Below are 10,569 nucleotides of genomic sequence, written 5' to 3'. Positions count from 1 at the left end.
AATAATGGATTTAAATTCGTCGCTACTGGCCTCAGAAATGCATGTCCCTATTCCTTTCCATAAATTATTTGACACCTTATTCTTGAATTATATAAAAAGATATGCTCAAAGTTAATAAATTATTTTTTGCACCTTAAATCATAAAATATGAAATGAGTACTAAGATGAATAAACACAAATAAAAATAAATAATATAATAAATTTAACCGTGAAATTTAGATAAAACTTAAGTAAAAAAATAAATTTAATTATGATTTTTGAAAATGGTTACTATCTTTTTAAAAATTATAATATTATATTCTTAATAAACATAATTTTTTTAAATAATAATTTTATTAAAAAATCTAAGAAAAATTAATATATTATGCTCATTCTAAATCTAGGCCACTAGGCCTCCCCAAAGACACCTAACTTAGAACTTAAATATTAAGTGAAAAAACTTGAAACGACATCAAAATGGAAAATATTATAAAGAGAGCTCAGAAGCTCAGACCAAAAAGTGAGACTAGCACATAAAGAGAGTATTACAGTAAAAGAGTGAGCAGCTACATTAGCCTATCTTCAAATCCAAACCAAGGTCCAACTAGACCCTTGTGACAACACACGCTTACAATCATAAATAACCTGACTAAACTCTGAAAAATGGTCCTAAATTGAGTGAATAGCATCAACAATACCCTTTGAGTCCATCTCTATATCCACACAACTAAAATGACAATTGCCTAACCAAATTAGAGTTTCCCTACGTGCAAGGGCCTCAGCAAGATTAGGTGGGAAAATAGAACCACTGAAACCTGAAACCCCCGAAACAAGGAGTCCATTTGCATCCCTTACAATAGCACCATACGTTGTTTTAACCTTATTCGTTAGAACACCAGCATCAAGATTGCATTTCAATTAGCCAACCATAGGCTTACTCCAAACTGAGTGCTGCACCCGCATGGAAACATGACAGGCACTTAAATCCCCGACATGTGCCTATTGCCACTCATCCAAAAATTTTAATGCAAAGCTAACAATATCATGAGTTGTTGACACCTTATCCTACCATTGCAACATGTTTCGACTGAGCCATAAACACCACATTATTGAGCAAACTTTAGCCAAAGAGTCCCCATCCAGTCCCAATAGGTATCAAAACAATCATGAAAGTTAGGAAAAGACATGCACCTAAATCCACGCCCAAGCACGACCAGCAGTCATGAGCTAAAAGGCAGTAAAATAAGATGTGAATATCACTTTCCTCAGAGCCACACGACACACAATTGGTGGAAATATCAACTCCTTTGCTTCTCAAACAATTTTGTGGGAAGGATGCCTCTTAAATCCTGCCACATAAAATTTTTAATTTTAGGTGGCACTAGAAGTTTCTAAACTTTTCTCCAATGACCTGGGACAACAAAACTAGATAATTTGTCATTAGAGTTCACAGCTAAATGAAATCCAGATTTCACAGGGTAAAATGCCATATTCTCATATCCATCCGCCTCGATAAACTCAAAAAATACAAACAATATTATTCACATCCTCAAGAAGAAGCAATTCACGTAAGAGATCCACATTCCAATAAATCAAAATAATTTTTAGGCCTTCAAAAAAATGGTAATAGTTGAAGAACAATATTACTCAAATCATATCTTGCATCAACAAAACAACTGATTAATCTATTTTATTTTTCTAGGCCAACAAAAGACAATGATAAAATTATTCTTCATATATGCACACATAAATGCTCAAACAATGTGCAAGTTGATTATCATGTTTCATCTTTATATAATTTGTTTGGTCGAAAGCATGTTGTGACTCTAACTTTTACCTAAAAGTCACCGAAGACCTTACTTTTAATTGCATCTCATTTGATATCAAACCCTTATAGAAGTGTAACTATTAAACCTTTGAAATCCTAATCAGCAAAATGCGTATGCATGCTTCGTTAGGTAATTGAAGATGATAATATATTATTATTAAAATTTATATAAATAGAAAATTAAATAAATGGTATTAACAGCTCTAATTCTCTCTCTTTGTTGGAAAACTCCATCAAATTGAGCACCATTGATAGGAAAATGAAGGTAGAGTTGAGAGGAGTTAATTGGTGCATGCCTTACTCGCGTTAGTCGACGAAAACAACCATTATGGCTACCAGAAAATCCTGTCATATTGCGCATAACCGAGAGGGGAAAATGTCCTTAGCATCAGTTTGAGTGTTTCCTTGCCATCATCGATGTCACCAAAGGGATTAATACAAGTCAACATCAATATCCATGTCAAAGCGCATGTAAGTCACCAATGATAGGGATTAAATAGTTACATTTTTATAAAGTTTAGGTGCCAAATGGGATGTAATTAAAAATGAAAGTGTTAAGTAACATTTAGTGCAAAAGTCAAGGGTTAAATAGATTAAATATTGGCAAATGGAGCCAAGTATACAAAGGGTTAACTTTTGTGACAGTAACTGGAGCAGGTAACAAGATTCCGTTCATCGCCCTTCCCAAGCTTTTATTCTTTTCAGATCATTTTTGGAGAACAAGCCAATGCCTAGCTAAACTATTTAATTCTACGCACTTAACTCTAGTGAACAAACAAATTATAGAATTATTCATATACATGAAAAAAAAAAAAAAAGCATTCATCTCAAGTGCCCTTATGATAAATAAAGATGCACTTCTATAAAATTTAGTGTCAAATGGGATTAACCTAAAAGTAAAGGTGTCAAGTGACTTTTTAGATAAAGATTTGGTGTTAAATGATGCATTGGCTAATTATTATTATTATTATTATTATTATTATTATTATTATTATTATTATTGTGTACGTCTATCTCTATATACAATATCAGCCTATTTAGAAATTAGAAATTTATAAGAAATTAATTCAATTGATTTTTTTTTTTTGGATTATCATATTGAAAACATAATAAATAAAAGTATTTAATTCTTTTTACTTAAAGAATTCATTTAAAAAAATAGAAATCAAGTAAAAAATTGTGTGATTGTATGAGAATTCAACTCTTTTATTGTGCATTATTTAATCTAAAAGAAGCTTATAAAAATTATAATGTTTAGCGATAGATAAATCTATCACTAAATATAGTTGCAATTTGTAGTAAAATAATAATGGTGACATAATAACAATAGAATAAAATTAAGGAAAATTATAAAAAAAAAATATCTTGTGATTTTGTGTTTTTTTATTTTAAAATAGGATCCTAAAATTAAGTTTGTAATAAAAAGATACATGTAGTCTTATGCTATTGACAAGGTAGGCTTTATGGTCTTTCTTTAATATTTAAATTAAAATTAATTTTTAATTATAAATATGGTTCCATTTAAAATAAAATATTTAATCTCTCAAACCCAATCTCTCACTCTTCTCCTTGATCTCTCTCATCCCTTTAATTTCACAAACCTGAATGCCATTAACACAGACGATTGAGGCTTCAATTAGCTGCTTTTCTTCCCGGTTCTATATTTCCAATATTCTGCAAACACCAACTAGGGCATTCCAAATTCAATCATTTGGTTTACATGGCATTTTCTCAACTTGATTCATCAATTTATCAGAATGTCCTGCACAACCTAGTAGATCAATCAAGCATGCATTGGGAACAACACAATGACAAGAATTCATGGACTCAAATAACCTCAGCCCTTCCTGCACAAGACCTGAATGACCACATGCGTTGAGAATGACAACCAACGTTATCCCATCTGGCTTCGCGCCTAATCTAACCGTGTCATCAAACATTTGAATAGCCTTTTCACCATGACCATGCTGTGCCAGGGCAAAATGTTTGCTGCTTAAGCGAAACAGAGCTTCCCCTGTTTTATTATATATATATATATATTTTTTTTTACTCTTTAATTTGTGTTCCTTAGATTTTAGAATCCAAATTAAATGTATTATCTCGTTTCCAGGTAGCTTTTAGGGCTACTTTTGTTTCATTCTCAAATTCCTAGCCAAAATAAGCTTTTATAGAATTCTAAGTTCCTTTTTAACGTTCTTGAATATCTTTCAAGATTTTGAAGATTTTGCACCTTGTTAACTATCTGTTGGCGACTCCATTTATACCTTTCGATCACAGAGCTTTCAAAAGTTGTTCCTCTTCATTTATTATTCGTCTCTATCCACAAGAAGTGGCGTGACCATAATTATTAAATCCAAATCAAAATGGCTACTCGAATCAGTAAATCAGTCATCAAATCAATCTGAGTTTATGATTGAACCATATAAGCGATTCAGTGTGACTTAGTTGACCCAATGGTTGAACCAGTGACCCAATTAACCCAATCATTCAATTATTCAATAAAATCTTTTTTTTTTTTTTTAATGTTGACATGGAGAATTGAACTCAAACCTTAAAATATTTTTAAAATCAAAATCAATTGAATTAACTTGGTAATTTTGTATTTTTTATTTTAATATATATTTTAACATATACTTAATAATTCATAAATATTAAAAAGCAAATTAGAGATTTATAAAAAAATTTATACATTATATTCCTTGAATAATTTTATATAAAATTTAAAAATTTATGTAAATATAACTTAATAAATATTAAAATTTTATTTTAAATAATTAAATTTTAATATATTTAATTAATTTTTTAATGATTTACTTATTGAACTATCAACCCATTCCTCAATCCTTTCACTGAGTCAACTTTGGGGCCAGATTTAATAACACTTAGTGTGACTATGAATACTCACATGGCTTTTTATGAGCTGCAGGCCAGACTTCATAACACTTGTGACTATAAGTGCTCACATGGCTTTTTATGAGCTGCACAGAGACAGAGAGCACAATTTCCCTTTTACGCCTCATTCACGTGCTCTAATTTGAATGAGGAAACAGAGAAGTTGCAGAGCTCCAAGAACTCATTAATAGCTGCGAGGTAATGAAAGGACGAAACAACTCACTACGTTTAACTTTAGTGTTCTCGTGTTTCTCCCCTGGACCGTTGCGTTGATGGCACTTTAAGGACATGAACAGCAGAATCTCTTTCAACATTAAGCTGCTGGAATGCATGAAGAAAATCGTTGGGCGAATGATGGATCAAAGGATATGCGGATTAAGCACGCAGAGGAAAGAGTATAAATAGAGTAGCACGTGAATTGCAGGGCATTCTGGATTTGATTTGTAAAGGAAGTTTATTACTGGGGGCAGAGTTTCTCTGTTTGGGGGTCTTAGAACCTAGAGCCATTGTGGCTGTTATCTTTCTTATTTTTCATTACTGAGTGCCATATAAACACAGCAAGCAGGTCAATGAGGACAACCATTTGTTGCTGCAATCTGTTCTATTCTTAATTCTATGATTTTTATTTCCGTTTGTGTTTTTATCTCAACTAAATTGGTCCAACCTTCCAGGTCCACTAATGACCAAAACAAGAATGGGGGACCCAATATGAAGCGGCAGTATATAGCAGAGGCTAGAGGACCCACATTTGCAAGATTATGCTCTTGCAGCTGCTGAAGGAGCTCTCTCCCCAGTGATGTAAGGACTTTTAGTTTTAGGGCTATGATCATAAAGAATACCCTAAAAAACATGGCCTGATAGGCTTCTACTTTCATACTTACCTGCTTCATCTGGAACTCACATGCGAAAGCAAAGAAAACGTAGCTATGGACTTTGCTTAAGCAGGAAAATTCACCACTTCTAGACCTAAAAGATCCAGACAGTACAAAAACCTTAAACTAAGCAAATTATCAAAACAAGATCTAAATTCAAGAACAAAAGCAAATATTCAGAAATGTGCCCTTCACGGTAGAACAGTAAGAAAAGAGAGTTGTGAAGGGTTACCAAATGCTTCCTCATTCGTGTTGATCAATTAATCTAGGATGGCTCCTTAAATATCTTGCTCACATATTTTGTTAATGTATAGAAATACTAAATTGCTTTGTACATGCATCTGTAGAGAGATCTAATACTCAATGTTGCAACATCTTTGGTGGAGCCTGTGCTGTCAATCTTTGAACTACTGCTGTGTCCAGTTTTGGATTTAAAAGTCACCCGTTCTCATGGTTGTTGAAAGAAAACAATTAGACACAAGCATGGTAATAGAGCCAAGAGTCAATAACAGTATCTGGTATGGACTGCTTGACTGGATACAAACGCAAAAGTCAGAATAAATTTACCTGAGGCCAGCATTCCAGTTCTATTGACAACCAGAACTGAATTAGTTTAAGAGAAAAAAAGGTCAAAATAGAAGCCTCAAATGCATAGAGAAAAAGATCAACCATGTCTTTCTTAGATTCCAATTTTCAGGGAATTTGAGAAACAAATCCAAGTCTTCTAGCTCAATTTATCTTCTCCCAATTAATCTCTATATGAGGGATGTGAGAAATTTTGGACCAGTCTTCACCTGTCCCCTGTTGACACCTTTCTCCAAGCAAAGGACATTCCATGATGCACAACAATGAAATGGAGGAGGCCAGGCCCTCATCTGGAATTGAAGAGAGCATAGGACATCCCGAGATTGTAAGTTGTTTAAGAGACTTGAGGTGTTGAAGGCCCCCTCGGTCCAGAGATTTCAAATTCTGAAAATCGTGGATTTCAAGGGAGGTTAGAGAGGAAGGCAACAATGTAATCTCAGGGAAAGATTCTGCATTGTGGTCTGAATGGATAGAGAGCTGTGAAAGAGATGGTAGAGTTTGCAAAATCCATTGCAAGTGACAATAGAGTTTGTTGGAACAATCAAGTTGAAGCAATTCTAGTTTGGAGGAGAATCTATTTGTTTCCAACTGCAGGAAATCTCCTTGAGATGCATATAGCCATTCCAGATTTAGACAATGAAAAATGACAAGACGCTTTAACTCCGGGAACAATTCTAACGAAAAGCACCTAAGCGAATCGCAGTTGGAGATCTGAATTGCTTCTAAAGTAGCAGGAAAAACATGCATTTGCTCCAACCACTCTAGTACCAAATCTAGAGAGATAGAACCACTGACTCTAAGACCATAGAGTCCAGAAGCCAATTTCTCAAGTCTCACATCACGAGAATCATCTTCTATTACCATATCAACAATGGATGGAGTGGGTGGAAATGAAACCACTAGCTGCTGACATCCATCAATCTGAAGCTTTGTTAAAGAAGGAAGGTGCGTTGGCAAGGCTTTTGTCAAAAATGGACAATTGAATATGTGAAGCTCCTGGAGACAAGAGAAAGCTCCCACACAAGGAATCAATTCATACCACTCTGGGAAATCTGCAAAACTTAAAATTTCAAGGGATCGAAATGGCTTCTCATTGGATGTACAATTTCCATAGAACTCAGGACCCACAGCAGGGACTCCATAAAATGATAACATATCAAGCTCTTTTAGAGATGCTAACTGCCCAAGCGGTGGTAAGGAGGAGCAATATCTACACCCATAAAGCTTCAATTTTACTAAAGTTGAGAAAGAAGAATCTCCTAACCAATCTGGAAATTTCGTACCACCATATCCCTTAATGAAAAGACATTCCACCTTTGTATGAGGCTGTAATTGCTCAAGTACGCTTCTTTCACGCTGTGAGTCATCAGGATCACCATTCCATAGCAACTCCAACTTCCTAAGGTGCCTTTTACCCTTCAAGTTGGATTCTGAAGCATCTTCAACATCTACAACATTTTGAAGATTGTGAATAGAAAGTTCCCCTTGTAGATATTGAAGTTTCCCCAATTCTTTAAGACTAGATCCATTCCTCTCTCCTATAAAGAAATCACTTAAACTTTGGAGCTTCGTTAGCCTACCCATTTGTGATGGCATTTCTTGTAATCCTGTATCTCTAATATCAAGATGGCACAGATTGATTAACCTTGCTATGTGGGTTGGCAACTCAATTAAACGTCTACACCTATATAATATTACAATTTGCAGATTGTACAAAGTAGAGACAATTTCAGGTAACCTTTTTATGGCTGCCCCTGATAAGTTCAAATAACGTAGATGCTTCCAATTGCTGATCACATCAGATAATTCAACTATATAATCATTATCTGACAGAGACAATACCCTTAGACGCTTGAATTTTGACAACAAACCAAGTTTTATGTCATCATCCATTCGTCTAGCCCATTGGCATCTTGACTGATTCAGTGGCTGATAAGTTGTGAAAGTGCGCAAATGTTGACCTGTAGAGATTTCCAGAATTTTATTCAAAATTTCATATTTTACACCTCCATAGGATAGATATCGCATTGTTCTAGATATTTTGCATAAATCATCACCTTCTAATCTTAAGCAAAACTCTCCAGATACAAATTTAGCCAAATCATGAATAAGGTCATGCATCATGAAGCCACTTTCATTGGTTTTTGAGGGTTGAAAAAATGACCTTGCTACAAGATCATGAAAGCAGGAGTCATCTATTTCTTCCATATCCATATTACTTGGTTGGACTAAAAGTCCTTCTGCCTTCCAACGAAGAACCAAATCATCCTTGTCAAATTCATAATCCTTGGGATATATTGCACAGTACGCAAAACACTGTTTTGAATGAGATGGGAGATGATAGTAGCTAAGTCTTAATGTTGGAAGAATGTTTTGACTTGCCAAATCCCACATGTTGCTTTGCAATACAGCGTCCCATTCGTTAACGTCCTTCTTTTTGCTGCGCATGAGACCCCCAAGTACTTTTGCAGCTAAGGGTAGACCATCACATTTTTTTGCTATTTTCTTACCAATAACTTCTAAATCTGGATACGCATCAGAATTCCCATTTTCAAATGCATGTCTTACAAACAGGAGCCAACAATCATCATGAGATAATTCCTTTAGGTAATGACTTGGAACAGTTCGCATAATCAAGGCTACACTTTCATTTCTTGTTGTAACAACAATTTTACTTCCTTTTGCCCCATACTTTAAAGGTCTTTGCAAGATGTCCCAATCATCATAGCTTTCACTCCATACATCATCCAAAACAAGCAAAAATTTTTTGCCCATCAATTTCTCCTTAAGCACAACTTGAAGCTCATCTAGAGTTCTGAAATCACCCGTCTCTTTTAAAATATCTCTTGTTAGCCTAAACACATCGAATTCTTCAGAAACACAAACCCATATTTTGAGATCAAACCAATCTTGCACCCTATTGTCATTGTAGATAAGCTGTGCAAGGGTAGTTTTACCAACCCCACCCATACCCACTATGGGAATCACATCCAGCTCATTCCTATTGCCATCATCCAATAACAACTTTATTATGGTCTCCTTATCATCATCCCTGCCTAAAATAGCAGATTCATCTACAAGAGACGTTGTGGGTATTTTCTGTGATGATGGGTGTTCTCCAAAACCCTCCCTCAGACTCAAACCAAGAACATCCTTTTGTTTTACTAAATGATCAAATCTCTCAAGGATCTCTTCTAACTTTCCTTCTATCTCATTTTTAAATGGAGAAACAGAAGTGAAAAACTTCCGCACCTGATCTATGCCTGTTTGCGATTCAGCTTCCAACTCCGATCGAAGAGCTTCATAAGCAATCTCATCCAATAAGTCATCGGCTTCATAGACAGCAACTTTAAGCTCATCGAGCCAGCGTTTCACAGCTAGCCTGATGATCTGCTTCTCCTCAGCATCATCGAGTAGTCCATTGACAGATACCAAAGTAGTCTTCAACTTCTTGAGCAGTCTATCCTTAGGTCTTCGGGTCTGGAACAAACCAACAACCTGAGGAGAAGCCACCCTGTCAAAAAGGACCTGAAGAAAAGCAGAAAGAAATGCTCCTCCAACAGCTGCTGCATCCATGATTTTTCACTTTTCGCGAAGGGTTAGACTGCAAAGGGACGAAAAGCTAATGAAGAAAAGCAAAGGAAAACAGACGTTGAAGTTGAAGAGCAAAGAAACAAAGCATTTGTGTGGAAATTAAGCAGGAAGTGCTCTGTTTGTCCTTTACGTGAGTTTTTAGATTAAAGTAAAATTTGTCGTTTAATGACAATTTTTTTATATAATTAATTAAGATTACTCTTGAATTTTTTATTCCCGCCTTTTTTTCTCAGATAACTCACAGTTTCCTTTTTAATTTTAAATATAGACCATAATGATTTTTCTAATTGTTAATAATAAAATATTATATGTTTTATTAAAAATTATTATTAATTATTATTTTAATATTTTTTTTAAAATAAACCTCAAATAAAAAAAATTATAAATTAATTGAGACAAGCTAAAAATACGCTTAGGTTATCTATTTTAGAGGTTAAGTTTCTTTTTAAGAGAGAAATATGAATAACGTTTAGTTTAAGATGAGAAGGGAGAATCAGTTAATTATAAGTTAAACAATACTAATATTATTTTCAAATATTATTATTGAACCAGTTTCATTTTCTTCATCATTTTTCTTTGACCCAGTCAATCTCACATCTTCTCTTTCTTGGTAGACGAACCTTTGCATCTAAAGTAGATAACTTAATTAAAATTTCACACATACCTGAGGGTGCACAAGCTGAAGAATCTCTTCTTCCTCTGATAAGTTCATATAATATTTACAAATGCTCTAAATCTTTCACTAGAAGTATTAGAACTCTCATATCATTCAGAAAATCTGTTACTAAGGAATATGTTCAGACTTCACGTTTGGATTAG

General features: G+C 34.3%; 1 protein-coding gene across 1 annotated transcript; it reads right to left on the bottom strand.

Annotated features, from left to right (window-relative positions):
- Positions 1–5,797: 5,797 nt before the first annotated feature.
- Positions 5,798–9,875, bottom strand: LOC110660663 (putative disease resistance RPP13-like protein 1). Its single transcript, XM_058144503.1, has one exon. The coding sequence runs from the start codon at positions 9,730–9,732 to the stop codon at positions 6,301–6,303; it is 3,432 nt and encodes a 1,143-aa protein (XP_058000486.1). The 5' UTR covers positions 9,733–9,875; the 3' UTR covers positions 5,798–6,300.
- Positions 9,876–10,569: the final 694 nt, after the last annotated feature.

This window comes from Hevea brasiliensis, chromosome 1, assembly GCF_030052815.1.
Source record: "Hevea brasiliensis isolate MT/VB/25A 57/8 chromosome 1, ASM3005281v1, whole genome shotgun sequence".
Taxonomy (NCBI): domain Eukaryota; kingdom Viridiplantae; phylum Streptophyta; class Magnoliopsida; order Malpighiales; family Euphorbiaceae; genus Hevea; species Hevea brasiliensis.
Note: the sequence above shows the minus strand (reverse complement) of the source record. Positions and strands in the feature narration are given on the sequence as shown.

Excerpts from the sequence above, each read along its gene's own strand:
- LOC110660663 (XM_058144503.1), bottom strand. The coding sequence starts at position 9,732 with ATGGATGCAGCAGCTGTTGGAGGAGCATTTCTTTCTGCTTTTCTTCAG.